Source organism: Macrotis lagotis, chromosome X (assembly GCF_037893015.1).
Source record: "Macrotis lagotis isolate mMagLag1 chromosome X, bilby.v1.9.chrom.fasta, whole genome shotgun sequence".
NCBI classification, from domain to species: Eukaryota; Metazoa; Chordata; class Mammalia; order Peramelemorphia; family Peramelidae; genus Macrotis; species Macrotis lagotis.
In genome coordinates this window covers 270569386-270584172 of record NC_133666.1, presented here as the reverse complement: position 1 = coordinate 270584172, position 14787 = coordinate 270569386, and the positions used below count along the sequence as shown (strand labels likewise).

Here is a 14787-nt window from a genome sequence, read left to right as displayed (position 1 = left end):
ACTGTAGAGACAGCTATGAAAGATCTAAGAACTATGATCAATACAGGTACTACTCATGTTTCTAAACAATCCACAATGAATATACTATCTTCCTCCTGAGAGAGTTTTGTATATAACCAATGGGGATTTTATTTTGTTTGCCTATGCAAAATTTGTTACTAGATATAGGGAGGTTGGGATAGTTCTTCAGTGGGGTAAGAGATAGGAAGGAAAGAAAAGAGATATTTGTTCATTTAAAGCTAAAGTTATAATAGTAATAATAATGAGAGAGGTTGGAGATGCTATAAATTTAGAATGTTCAGATAAAGTCAATAGATTATTAATTTTGTGTTATTGTTTTACTTTAATATAGGAAAAGCAAGAATAAACTGTACATATCTATAATGTAAAAACCAAACACATCAATAAAACTTTTTTTAAAAAATCAACTCTAGAAATATAATGTGGTTAGACAGTACATTCCCTAAATAAGATATGAGTATTTTTGCAGAATACATCTTAAATATGAATTCATAATATGCCATGACAGCTCCCCCTCACCACCACCCCCAAAGAAGTCAGCTGGGTTGCATTAAAGGAGGGATAAATTCTAATATTAAAAAGGTTATGGGGGTGGCTAGGTGGCGCAGTGGATAGAGCACTGGCCTTGGAGTCAGGAATACCTGAGTTCAAATCTGGACTCAGACACTTAATAATTACCTAGCCGTGTGGCCTTGGGCAAGCCACTTAACCCCATTGCCTTGAAAATCTAAAAAAAAAAAGGTTATGGGCTCCCTATATAATTAGAGTATATCTAGAGTATAGTTATCAATTCAGGATTGAACTGAAGGTCTGTGATAACACTGAGATGAAATTCAACAGAGTAATGAAGGGACTCAAGTCCATTCAAATGGGATGTTTAGCTTGAAGAAGAAAATAAAGTAGAAGTGAGAAGTCCAAGAGGTAAAATATGATTATAAAGAAAAGAGATTTGAGTTGTTCTTTCTGTACTAAAGGAGCAGAACTGGGGGGGAATAAAGGAGAGGAAAGGGGAGCTATAAAATTGCAAGTTTATACTTTATATTAGTAAAAACTTCTTATTAATTAGAGCTATCCTAGAGTAGAATTGGCTACCCAGGGATGTAATAGGTTCCTTCTTATTGAAGCATTTTAAATAAATACAGGATGATTCATTTGTTTACTATAGCATATTGTAATGGAGGTTCTATTCCAGTTATAGAAATGTATATTTGTCATTTTGGAAAGCAATTTGAAATTACAAGCAAAAAGTTACTAAATAGTACTATTTGCTTTGCCTAGGCCCAAAAAGTAATTACACAAATAGGAAAAGGGCATATTTGTACAAAAATATATGTTTAAAATATAAATTATATATGCACTCACATTGACACATAATTTGAATTTTTTGCATGTAATTATACACATATATACATACATTTGGATTTAGGGCACCTTCCAAATTTAAAGTTCTGAGACAATAATTTTAATCTATACCTGATTACCTTTTTCAGCTGTGAAATATCAAATAGAATACTAACACTTTATACTTTAAAGAATATGTTTGTTTTGGAAAATAGGCAAATCAAGTATGGTGAATAAAATTTAAAGATAGAAAATAGTTTGAGAAAAGAATAAAAGAATAAAGGGATAAAAGCCCAAAGAAGAGGTGAACTATTCTTCTTTGAAATGTTTTTATTCAGGTCCTTTGATAGTTGCCTATATTTCCAAGGAGGGCTCAAGATGAATTAGACTTAAGCAAATAAAAGCAAGATTTTGATTGGACATTAAGAAGAAAAGTGTATCATTTAAAATATAAAATATTGGATTGGATTTTTAAAAGAATTGGAGAATATTTCCTACAAGATCATCAGAAAACACTGTAGTTGATCCTGAATATTTTTGAAGTTTATCTGTTAGATTCCAGATAGTTTCAGGATCCTTATCTGCTCTATAAGTTCATGTATGGGTACAAATATGTCCATCTTTCTCTTCATTCTCCTACACCAGACAACAAAGATTTCAGTTCTTAGTATAAGGGTTCTGTGTCATGGTTGAATATTTGCCACAAGAAAATTACTTTAGAAGTCCTATGTCAAATGGCATAATGTTTGCCTAATATGTGTTCATCAGTGAGAACAGTAGGAAACATTGAATTTAAAATTGACTCATAGGTTATATACCTTGGAATCTGAGATCGGACAAGCCAGCTTTAGTCTTTGCTTTGGACCTTTATAAGAAAAAGAATTATGCTCTCATTTATTATTTGTCCTTTATTCTCAGATATTATATTGACCTTAGGGGGATAAAACCCAAACTGCTAAATATGTATTCTATTTCAAATGTGTTGACATTTCTTCCTGATAATAAATCAACATTTAGGAGTTTCTTTTATGCCATGAATTCAATTTTTTATGTTTTAGGTGTATTCTTTAACTCTATTGGTATGCTTTTTTCCAGGCTGGAGCTATGGCATTCAAGAGAAAAAGGTCCCCAAACCTAAATCCAAGAATTATGGCGCAAACTTTTCTTGGAACAAAAGAACAAGGGTGTCCACCAAATAGGTCGGCACTGACTATATCTCTCTGTGTCTGACTGTGAATAAAGTCAGCTGTGCAGTATTTATAGTCCATGTATAATACATCTCTTAATCTCCTAATAAATTTGACCTTTAAACTACAGATGCATCTTGTGGTGTCTATTTAAAATGTTTTTGATGTCTCAAAATGAACCTGTTACTAACTTCCTATATATAGAGCAGATTTGAGATGTTCATACCTCTAGGAAATCTTTGTACTTGGAATCTTTTAAAAGGAATGTTTGATGTTAGCAATATTGAAGATTATGGTTTGCCTTTCATAGCCATTTAAAAATGAATATTGTATTTTAAAACCATCACCATTCTATAGGTTAAATTGTTGTCTTAAACAATTTATCATGCATAGAGAAATTCATCTTAGCACAATATGATAAGACTAAAAACCTAGTCTTTTCAGATTAGACCTTCATATACATCTTTTAGCTTGACTGACTTGTGTACCATTAAGTCACTTTCAGGATCATCCACCTGTAAACTGAATAGAAGCAAATCAAGGTCTTTATAGTTTTGATCAAGTCAGTGGAAGATACTCTCCCTTTCAGATTGAAAAACTAAACTAAATAATAATGGCTCCCCCTTTTTTTGATATCCAGAATTCTAGTTATGATGACCCACTGTATCATCTTCTATACAGAACAAAAAATTGTTTTTATTAGCCTCTTGTCATGAGTTGAATTTATATTGTCATTCACCCTCTAGATACTGTTTAAGTATACCAGAACTGCTAGGAAAAAACAGGGTCATTTTCGATAATGCTATGTGCCTTATATCAAATAATTACACTAAATTATACTAATATGTATAATTATATAATATACCTTTATATTTTATAATTATATTTAATATAATTATACTGTTTTTGTAAGTAGATCAATAAAGACTATTTTACAAATATTCAGTACAATATCATGAAATTCTTTCTCTTCTTGTCCTTAGAGGACAGAAGTAGGGGACAGAGGTTAGAAATCATAGAATAGTGGGGTTTGACTCCATTTAAGATAAAATTTCTGCCAATTAAAACTGCCTCAAAGTATAGGCCGAAGGTAGCAGATTCCCCTTCCCTGGTAGTCTTCAGGCAGAAGGCATGCACTTGTTGAATACAATATAGAACGAACTCTTCTCAGTTATAAATTAGACTAGAAGGCCTCTGAGCTCCCAATTATGTCCTTGTGAAATCCTTACTTCTAACAGGGATTTAGTATTTACAAACCATTTTTCTGTTACTGCTATGAGTGAAATGCTAAATATTTTCCCATAATTGTTTTAGATAAAAGATAAAATTGTATTTTAAAACAGTTCTGTAGAGATGTTATGGGGAACTTGATTCTAAGCTGGTTAAAGTTAGTAGCAGACATCAAGACCATATTTAGAATCCTGATATTTCCACAAATATTTATTCAAGTGCCTGCCTTCTTTTTTTTCAGTATAAAATATTACAGTTGTTTTGTTCTTATTCCAACAAAACTGATTTCATAGCTAACATCACACTGTCTGAAAAATTTCAGTTTTTCATAGTCCCGTCCTTATTGTGTATACTATTCCTTTACCTACTTCTGTTTATATTAGGATCTGCAATATAGAACAATAATGAAGCACTTTTATGGGCTGAATTGATTGTAATTTGAATTGGTTTTGGAAGTCTGATGCCTAGGGAACATAGTAATTTTCAATAACCCTATCTTTATACTAAGTAACTTCTTAAATCTATTACTTTGAGAAAGTTTAAAAGTTTCTTGACAAAGTATATGTTAATGGGTAAAATCTAAACATTTACTAACAGTTTTTCTCTACTCTTGTCACACTGAGTTCAAGATTAATTTTAGGCTACAGAAGTCTTTAGACAAAACATTTAAAAGTATACATATGCTCACAAACATCAAATGACATCCTTAAGACAGAAGCCCTTTTATATGTTCCCATAGGCAGCAAGATCACTGAAGGCAATAAGCAGTCATCTCACCCCTCTCAGCTGAAGAATTTGCTCTCAGAATCAGAAATCTAGTTAGTGGAGGCACATGTTAATCTGACATTTTCAATGTTTCAAAATTAGAAGGACTTTTGATTTAAGACGATATTTAAACTCTCTTATCTGTTACTTGAATTTAGTGATTCTAACTAAAAAGTTCACGTTAAATAAATAGCTTTAGATTGGGCAAGGACAGCTTTTTTTCTTCAGCATTCTTCACTAAACCAGAAACTTCAAGATCCTGAATGGATACTAGCTGGAGATACTAGTTCCCACAATTTATTGAAAAAGGATGACAACAGGCTCTTTGAGCAGAAACTGACCAGGCTGATTTCTGAACTAAAACTAGTATTAAAAAGAGAGGAGCATTTTGATGTGTTCTTTGGAATTCTAAAATTAAAAAATAAGCACATTTTAACTATTTTATAAGAAAATACATTTCAGTGGGCAACCCATTGCATATGGAAATTGGTAGGTGAGAGGTAAAATGCAAAAAAAAATGAAAACAGTTGTTTAAACATGGCAATGAAGTTTAATATGGTGATATAAAAATAATACGGGTAAAATAAATGTACAGGTGCAAAAAAAAAACTCATCAATTTGTTTTAAATGCCAGCTTGTCTCTTAAAAAAGCTTCCTCAGTATAACTGCTCAAAACAAAATAAAACCAGATGAAGCATTTAAAAAAAAATTCACTTGATCATTTCATATACAAAAACTTGAGCAAAAGAAAGTGAAACCAAATTATCGCTAGCTTTAAAAATCTTGTCTGAAACTTGTCTGGTTGTGTCATAAAATGGGATGTGCCACATCTCAGGCACAGAACATCTGAAGGTTACTTTTAGAGGGCAGACTTCTTATATAAAAAGTCTGGTTTGCTTGGAAACCTCCTTCCTCTGCTTATTGAGTCTTCCCTTTCCAACTCTGTATTTCTCTGGGCTCTGGGTTCCAAGGATTCACTGTCTGCCAGTCTCCTCCTGAACTTCTATTCTGGAGTTTCAGAGCTACATGCAGAGAGTGAAGTTCTATTAGAAGTAAGCCCATGTCAAATCGGTTTCCATTTTTGTTCATCCCCTGACATGAACTGGACCATTACTAGCATTTTCCTGGACAGCTAATGCCAAATCCAACCTTTTGGGGTGGTTATTCTACAACATCAAGGCATACTGGTTCATTCTTTTGTCTCTGTTGATGCCCATCTTGAGAAAGCATATGTTCTCTCCTAGTTTCTCTTGCTTTTTTAGGGGAGATCTCTTTAGGTAAGTATGCTGACTTTAAGCCACTTGGTAAGGCCTTATTGTGGCTATATAAATCTGGACCAAAATAAAACAACTTGTGGAGGTGAAGGAGTGTGCTTGGTAGGAGCTGGAGTAGGTCTGCAAGCAGCATTTGAGAAATCACAGAAATGTGGGTATTCTTGCTGATTTTCTCTAACATCTGTTTTTTGCTCTAGTGTGTTTTGAGTATTCATGTGCCTCTGCTAGATATATGGTATGTGTTGGGGAGGTCCTGGCCCTACCTCAGAATGACTGGCTTCATTCTGTGTCAACAGCAAGTTTGGGTAGCCTCCTGTCTGTGAGGGATATTGTTGATACACCCATGGCGATATCTGGCATCATCTCTTTGAGCAGAGGCAGCGTACACATTTTTCAGCGGTCATCACTGCTGCTGTTGTGGCAACTGCTTTGCCTCCCTGCTGTATTAGTGCAATCTGGTGGTTCTGCTTTGACAGAGGAGGAGGGATGGCTTTGGGAGCTGTTCTTGTATGAAACAGCAAATGGTTGCAAAGACAAGAAAAAGACTGTAATGGATGTTGACTGGGAGCTCTTTGTTTCCAACCAACTTTGAACTAACTGTGAAGTGGAGTAGCTGGGGGATGGTAAGGGGTGGTAGAGAAGGCAAGGGTGGATGGAAGGCCACAAAAGTGTTGAGGTCTGTAAACATGGTTTCTGCTGTGGGAGTACTGTTATGTCAACATTGCCCAGAGTACTTTATGGTCAAGAGTAGACTTTCATCCCCAAAACGTTCATCAGGAAAGAACTTGTGAGGATTCTGCAAAAGTTCTGCAGCAGCATCTGCCAGCTCAAACTCTTGCAACACTAATGTGGATTTCATAACTGACAGTAGCACCTTCTCCACAGTTTAGCACACAGGCTCTCTGTACCTGCTCAGTGGCAGTTCCTGCAGTCATTTGATCATCTCTTTCAAAACAAGGAGACAGGGAACTGGAATTTCATTGTCTACAATGGAAGGAGTACTGGACTGGTTACTGCTTATTTGCTGGTGAGTGATCATATGACAACACTGTGGTACTGCATTGTTTACCATATAAAGTGTGTCCAGAACATTGGACAGTCTAACCATCTGTAATCGAACATGGTTTGTTCCATCATCATCATTTCATCTAGCACTGACTTTGCTTCATCAACATAAGGAGGGAATGGTCTTGGTCAAACATTCCAGCATTCTTTTGACATAGCCATGCATTTGATTTTCCACCTTCAGCTGTAGGAAGCATATCTGATGGAGGAGTGCTAATCAAGCTTTTCTTCAGTACATCACTCAGGACTTCACTGTTCATAGGTAAAATATGTTCAGTTTGAACAAAGGTTAAGAGAGGAGTCTCTCTTCTTCACACCTCTTGTTCACACTGAGTGGTTCCACTTAGTTTGGTTCTCTGTTATTTTCATCAACTGATGCTCACCCCATTTAATAAGATATTTAAGGATATCTTGTTCACTTGCCTGTAAGTAATCAAATTGGATAGCCTTAAGAAGATGATCTTTGCTGAGTTCATAAAGAATATCCGGTCATAACGAGTAAATTCCTCATAGAAGAAATGTAAAGCTTGTAGATGCCCCCACTTAGAGTCATATGGATGAGAACTCCACTTGAGGATAGCAACTAAGGTATCTAAGGAGATGCTCTTGTCAATAATATCGTCACAACCTTGGGCAAGCATGTTAAATTCCAACAACATGCTATATGATAAAGCTCCTTTGCTAATTTGGCCCTAGTCAAATTTGGCTTTCCTGCTTACCAGAGCCCAACTTCTCTCAGACTGTCCAGAGAAGGGCTGCCATGCAAAACCGAGAGGTCGACTACATCGGTATATATACAGTTTAAAATAACTTTAGCATATATATATTTTTTGGTACGTTGGACTCATCTGTCTGTAATTTCTTAACCAGTCCTGTCTTCCTTTGTAATAAATTTTGAAAAAAGGGGAGCTGCTGAAACAACAGCTTTGTGAGCTCCAAGGTCTTCATCTAAACACTTCTGATTGCCAACAAGAGCCGGAGTCTGAAGCCAAGATCACAGGAACGCAGGAGCGGGCAGCCCGCGCACGTGTGCGTCGGGGCACCGGGTGCTGCCAATCTTCAGTGTGCCCCGGCCTCCCCACGCGCCCCGGCCTCCCCACGCGCCCCGGCCTCCCCACGCGCCCCGGCCTCCCCACGCGCCCCGGCCTCCCCACGCACCGCCTCGCCTCGCGCCCCGGCCTCCCCACGCGCCGCCTCCCCACGTGCCGCCTCGCCTCGCGCCCCGGGCCTCCCCACGCGCCCCGGGCCTCCCCACGCGCCCCGGCCTCCCCACGCGCCCCGGGCCTCCCCACGCGCCCCGGCCTCCCCACGCGCCCCGGCCTCCCCACGCGCCCCGGGCCTCCCCACGCGTCCCGGCCTCCCCACGCGCCCCGGGCCTCCCCACGCGCCCCGGGCCTCCCCACGCGCCCCGGGCCTCCCCACGCGTCCCGGCCTCCCCACGCGCCCCGGCCTCCCCACGCGCCCCGGGCCTCCCCACGCGCCCCGGGCCTCCCCACGCGCCCCGGCCTCCCCACGCGCCCCGGGCCTCCCCACGCGCCCCGGGCCTCCCCACGCGCCCCGGCCTCCCCACGCGCGCCGGCCTCCCCACGCGCCCCGGCCTCCCCACGCGCCCCGGGCCTCCCCACGCGCCCCGGGCCTCCCCACGCGCCCCGGCCTCCCCACGCGCCCCGGCCTCCCCACGCGCCCCGGGCCTCGCCTCGCCTCCCACCCACCCACAGCCCCACGAGGCCGGTGCCGCTCCCACGGCCGCCCCCTCGGGGAGCGGGGGCGGGGCAGCCTCCTTGTCCGCAGCCTTCCGGCCTCTTCTTCCCTTTCCCGCCGTCCGGGCTCCTGCCTCACGTGATCGGGCCCCGCCCCCGCCCCGGGGCGCTCGCCGCCATCTTGACTCCGGGAGAGAGCGCGGGAGGGGCTCAGGGGGCGGCCCTGGGGCGCCTGCGCGGTGCCGGCCGGAGGGCGGGAGGGAGGCAGGGATTGAGGCGCAGGCTACCACCATCTGTGAGTATTGACTGTCTCGGAATTAGAGCATCCTGAAAAGCCCACGGAGATCAAGTGGCAGGGCTAACCCACTGACCCCACGCAACTGAGGCGCGGGGCGTGACGCGGGCGAGAGGATGGCGCGGGATGGCGCGGGACGGCGGCATGCGTCCGGGTGCGCCCTCTGACTCGGGCGCATGCGCTCGCCGCTGACTCGGGCGCATGCGCTCGCCGCTGCGCCGCCCTGAGCCTGCCTGGCAGCCACGTTGGTGGCAGGCCTGCGGGGTGTGACGTGTTGGTGCAGATGTAAGTACGGCCCGAGGCGCACAGCAGCCCATTGGCCAGTGCCCCTTCTGCCTTCGGGAAGATGCGTGAAGGCCTTAAAATGCTCCAATGTATTGTTCTCTTCCTTCACCCTCCTCCTGCTGCACAGACAAGAAAACTTAAGTAGTTCCTCAGAATGGGATGCGCTCAGCTAAGCATTATGGGCCATGCAACTAAGCGTTTTAAGAAAAAAAAGGCAGTATGGCCTGGAAGTAAGGAGACCAGAATTCTAGTCTCAATCTTCCCATGAATTCATTTTTTTTTTTTTGCAAGGCAACGGGGTTAAGTGGCTTGCCCAAGGCCACACAGCTAGGGAATTATTAAGTGTCTGAGACTGGATTGGAACCCAGGTACTCCTGACTCCAGGGCCGATGCTCTATCCACTGTGCCACCTAGCCACCCCGGGTGTGTAATTTTTACATTACCAGAATTTCTCCCAGAATCTCTTCCTTTCTGCCCTCTCAGAAAGTCAGCTATGGGACTTTTTTTTTTTTAGTTTTTGCAAGGCAACGGGGTTAAGTGGCTTGCCCAAGGCCACACAGCTAGGTAAATATTAAGTGTCTGAGGCTGGATTTGAACTCAGGTACCTTTTTAAAAATACCAGTAATCTTTCAGTAATGTTCATTGACTACAAGTCATGGAGTTTAATAGTTAAAGTTGAGCATTATTCCAAGGACAATGCAGAATATGATGACCACAAGAGGCTGCACTTCAAACATGTGTAATCACACAACAGAGGCCAAATAAAGGATGTTGCAAGAGGAAAGATATTTACACACACACACACACTCACATAGATGGTTCTTGTCTATCACTAGGTTAGAGATAAACTACAGTGTGGTTAATCAGACCAATATGAGCTCAGAATGCTCTGGCCACAGGTCAGGCACAAATTATCCTTGTGAACACCTGGGGTGGATACTCTGAAATTACAGATCTCATGTTTCCTTTGAGCTGCTTCAATTCTACTTTTCTCATAGAGTGCAGCACCCTCACTGAGGAGGACACACCATGCTGGGCAGTCTTGTGCCAGTGTCTCCCATGATGAACAATGAAAATCCAAAGTTCTTATGAAAGTCCAAAGTTCTTAGAAGAGATGTTCAGAGTGCCCCTATATCACTTCTGAACCCCTGTAAGTTATTGTCTTGTGTGAGTTCTTCATAAATAGTCTTTTTTGCCAGGCACATATCTAGTATTTGAACAGCATGGCCAGCCCATCGGAGTTGTGCTCTCTGTAGTAACATCTGACTGCTTGGTAGTTTAGCTTGAGAAAGCACCTCAGTGTCTGGTATCTTCGCAATGGATGGAGCACTGGCCTTGGAGTCAGGACAGGAGTTCAAATCTGACCTCAGACACTTGACACTTACTAAGATATGTGAACCTTGAACAAGTCATTTAAACTTGACTGTATCACATCTGGGACTATCTCCAGCATCCTCATTCATATCTGGCCACTGGACCCAGATGACCTGCAGGAAGAAAGTGAGGCTGGTGACTTAGCACTGCACCCCCTCACTCAAATCAAAATTCATGTGCTTGCCATGGCATCACCTCCCTGATGTTGTGTTCTTCTTTAAGAATGAAGGTCAGGGGGCGGCTAGGTGGCACAGTGGATAAAGCACCGTCCTTGGAGTCAGGAGTACCTGGGTTCAAATCCAGTCTCAGACACTTAATAATTACCTAGCTGTGTGGCCTTGGGCAAGCCACTTAACCCCATTTGCCTTGCAAAAATCTAAAACAACAAAAACAAAAAAAAAAGAATGAAGGTCAGGGGCAGTTAGGTGGCGCAATGGATAGAGCACCAGCCCTGGAGTCAGGCATACCTGAGTTCAAATCTGACCTCAGACACTTAATAATTACCTAGCTGTGTGGCCTTGGGCAAGCCACTTAACTCTGTTTGCCTTGCAAAAACCTTAAACAAAAAAGAAGAAAAGGAAAAAAAAAGATCTTCAGAATCTTCCTAAGACAAGTTAAAAGGAAGCAATTTCCTGGCATGGCACTGGTAGATTGTCCAGTTTCACAGGCATATAGCAGTGAGGTCAACATGAGTGTGATAGTAACTCTAATTCCTCTTCTCTCCCACACTTTCTTTCAGAGCTCCCAAACACTGTGCTAACTCTGTCAACAAGGGAGTTATTGAGAACAAAGTGAACATGTCCACAGACCTCAAAACTTTTCGATTTGTTACAATCAGTGGTTCTACATATGACTGGTGTGGTGCTGGCTGATAGAGCACTTGTGTTTTCTTGGTGTTAATTGTTAACCCAAAATTATCACAAACAGCAGAGAATCGATCCATACTTTGTTGCATCTCAGCTTCAGAGGCTGTGTTGAGTATACAATCATCTGCAAACAGAAGATCATGCACCAACACTCCCTCCACTTTGGTCTTAGCTTGTAGCCTTTTTGAGTTAAAGAATTCACTATCAGAGCAGTAGTTGACCTTGAGGCCATGTTCATTCTCAGTGAAGGTATTTGATAACATGGCTGAAAACATAATACTACAAAGGATGAGAGCAAGGACACTTCCTTGTTTTACTCCATTGATGACTGGGAAATCTGGAGAGCATCGTCCACTATCCAGAACCCAGGCAAGTATGCTGTCATGAGACTGATCTTCAATACAAACTTCTCTGAGTAACCAAATTTTGACATAATTGTCCATAAATCATCATGACTGATGGTATGAAAGGCCTTGGTCATATATGTAAACATCTTATCCAGACCTCTATTGGGTGCTGGTATTTCTCCTGGAGTTTTTGGACAGCAAACATCACATTGACTGTTCTTTGACCCTTTCTGGAGCCTCACTGGCTCTCAGGGAGGTGACCATCCCCAGGTGAAGGATCAGCCTAATGAGAAGAACTCTGGCAAGAATCTCACCAGCAATGACTAAAAGAGAAATATTCCTGTGACTGTCACAGAATGATCTATTCCCTTTACCTTTATAGAGATGGACAATGGAGGTATCCTTGAATTCCTGAGGGATAAACCTCCCCATGACATATAGCCTAGAAAATTTCAGTCAGTTTTTGGATGAGCAATGGAGCTCTTCCCTTGTAGATCTTAGCTGGAATAAAATCAGCAGCAGGTGCACTGCCACATGGAAGCAGCCTAACAACATTCAGAACCTCTTCTTCAGCTGGAATTTCAGCTAGGGATGGATTAACTTCAAATTAAAGTAAATGGTCACCGGCTTCTGTATTGATTGATGACAAACTGTTGGGAGTACTATGGAAGTATTCAGCCCTTCTATCTAGGATCATGTCCCCAAGGTTGATCAATGTGGCTCCATCAGCATTAAGTAGTTGAAGTGCACCTTATGTCTTTGGTCCATAAATAGCCTTCAGAGCATCATAAAAACACTTCAGATTGTTACTATCTGCATAAACCTGAATTTCATCTGCCTTATTGAGTCAAGAGTCCTGCATCTCTCTGAGCTTCACCTGTACTCTACTTTTGGTGAAATTAAATGCTGCTTTACAGGTACATTCATAATGCATGCATGCATACATACATATACACATACATACAAACATACATATCTTACCATAGAAAATGATGGACCTGTCCTAATATCTGTCATTCAGCTTCAGCAAAGAATTGACATTACATTTGATATACTGATATACCCACAATGTCAAGAAAGCAAGTAGATAGCTCTCAGAGCATCTTTCTTTGGCAGATGTCAAGGAAGACATGAACAAGAACTGCACAGGATAGGCAGACATGAATAATTGTAATATGTATTACTGATAAAGTAATAATTATCACACTGATAAAGGCATAGATTATTCAAAGCCACAAAAGAATCTTCTTTATCATATCTGTCTTGATTTTGAAAATTAATAGATTCCTTTATTTTATATACTTTCATTTAACAGTTGGTAGATGCGATTTGCTTTTATCAATTCAGTATTAAATGCTTGATCCTGAAAGACTCCAAAGAAAACCAAGGGCCTGATTCAGCACTTTGGCAATATTGTAAACATAGGTTACAAATGAACTTTAATTCTAAATTAAAACATCTTATTAAGTAGCATTGTGAGATAGATAATTAATCATTATTATCTGAAGAAATGGGAAGGATAGACTAGAAGAATCCAAGCAGAGAGATTGATGCTAATTTGCATTTCTTTCATCCTCAAAAATGTTTTTTGTTTGTTTAAATACTTGTGAAAGTTGTGTTCCTGCATTTAAGTAATTGTCCCTTTCTTCTAATCTGAGTTTTCCTTCAAAGGGGAAAAAGTGACTTAAGTTAAAACTAGCTTCTATAGTTAATCCAGGATACCAGTAAACAGATAAAAATAAATACTAAAGGGCATTCCTTTCATTAATGTACCTTAAACTTAAAACTTAGCTAAGTTTTATTTCCTTAAAGCTTTAAAAAAAAGATTTAGGATAATTTTTTCTTTTTTGTATATGGTTTATTTAAAGTTTAATTTAAAATTTGTTTTTAAATCAAGGTAATTTTCTCAAAGTCCTCCTCCCACCTTACTCTGCCTTGATATCATCCTTTCTAACAAAGTAAAAGATTTAAGCAAACCCAGCTACCAGATTGGTTATATATGAAATAAATATCCAACACACATTGTAACTTTAAACCTTCCTCCTCTCCCCAGCTCTCTATGGAGAGGAGGAAGTAGGGTTTCATCACCAGGACTCAAGGACTGAGATTGGCCATTTTAATTAGAGTTACTTGGGTGGAAAAAATTAAGTTCAGGATTTGGAGCTCTATGACTTAGGTTTGAATCCATATCTGTCATTAACATCTTCAATTTCTGATTCTCAGTTTCCTCATCTGTAAAATAAAGTGGAAATAAGCAAAAACTAATCACAGAGACAAAATTCTGATTTAAAAGAGAAAGGAGGAGACTTCCAGCCAAGATGGCAGAGAGAAGACAGGCACAGTTCTAGAGTCTCCTGATCTCTTCCCCATCTATCACATGAAACAAACCTCTTAGAGGAAGTCTGACTCACGGAACCCAGAGAGAAAAGCCAGGAGAAAGAGCATCTACCTCAGGATTTGTCTCCCACTTCAGCTTTGGTAGAATTTGGGTGGGGGAGTCTGTGCTCAGAGGGCAGATCAGACCTGGATCAGCCAGATTAACAGCCGAATTGGAGCCAGGAATCTGAGGGCCTGAGAGCCGGACCTGCTGGATCAGTGGTGGGGCTGCATGGAAGGGGCTTGGGTCTGCAGGGAAGCAGAGGTGCTGGTGTTGGTGCTATCCCCCTGGAGCTTGGAGAAGGGGCTGCAGGGAGAGGTCTGGTGCAGGAGAATGGCAGACACCATCGCTGGGTTCCTTGGGTCTGAGAAACTCTGAGCCCATGCCTCCATTGCACTGAGGCCTTCTCCAAAACAAACAAACAATTGCAAAGTACTTCTGCCTCAGGCCCAGGTGTGGGAGGTGAAGAACCAGCCCAGGTAAGGAATGACCTTAGCCCAGGGTAAAGCCCACCATTGACTGAAGGCAAAAGAATTCAATAGTTCCAACTCCTCCTTTCGGGCAAAGGGAGAAGGCCTCGAACCCAGGTCACAGACACTCCAGAGAGGGTAACCAGCACCTCCGACTGGCCAGCCAGAGAAACTGCACTCAGTAAAGCCT

At 41.4% G+C, this 14787-nt stretch overlaps 1 protein-coding gene and 1 pseudogene across 1 annotated transcript in view; one reads left to right on the top strand and one right to left on the bottom strand.

Moving 5' to 3' along the window:
• NDUFS4 (NADH:ubiquinone oxidoreductase subunit S4) overlaps positions 1-2678 on the top strand; it is a 127361-nt gene extending 124683 nt beyond the window's left edge. The window contains exon 5 of the mRNA XM_074204154.1: positions 2458-2678. Within this exon, the coding sequence (XP_074060255.1) occupies positions 2458-2561 (104 nt within the window). The 3' untranslated portion in view covers positions 2562-2678. The remainder of the gene's footprint in view (positions 1-2457) is intronic.
• A 2467-nt stretch (positions 2679-5145) lies between these two features.
• LOC141500738 (BTB/POZ domain-containing protein 7 pseudogene) lies at positions 5146-7915 on the bottom strand (annotated as a pseudogene).
• Between the last annotated feature and the right edge of the window lie 6872 nt (positions 7916-14787).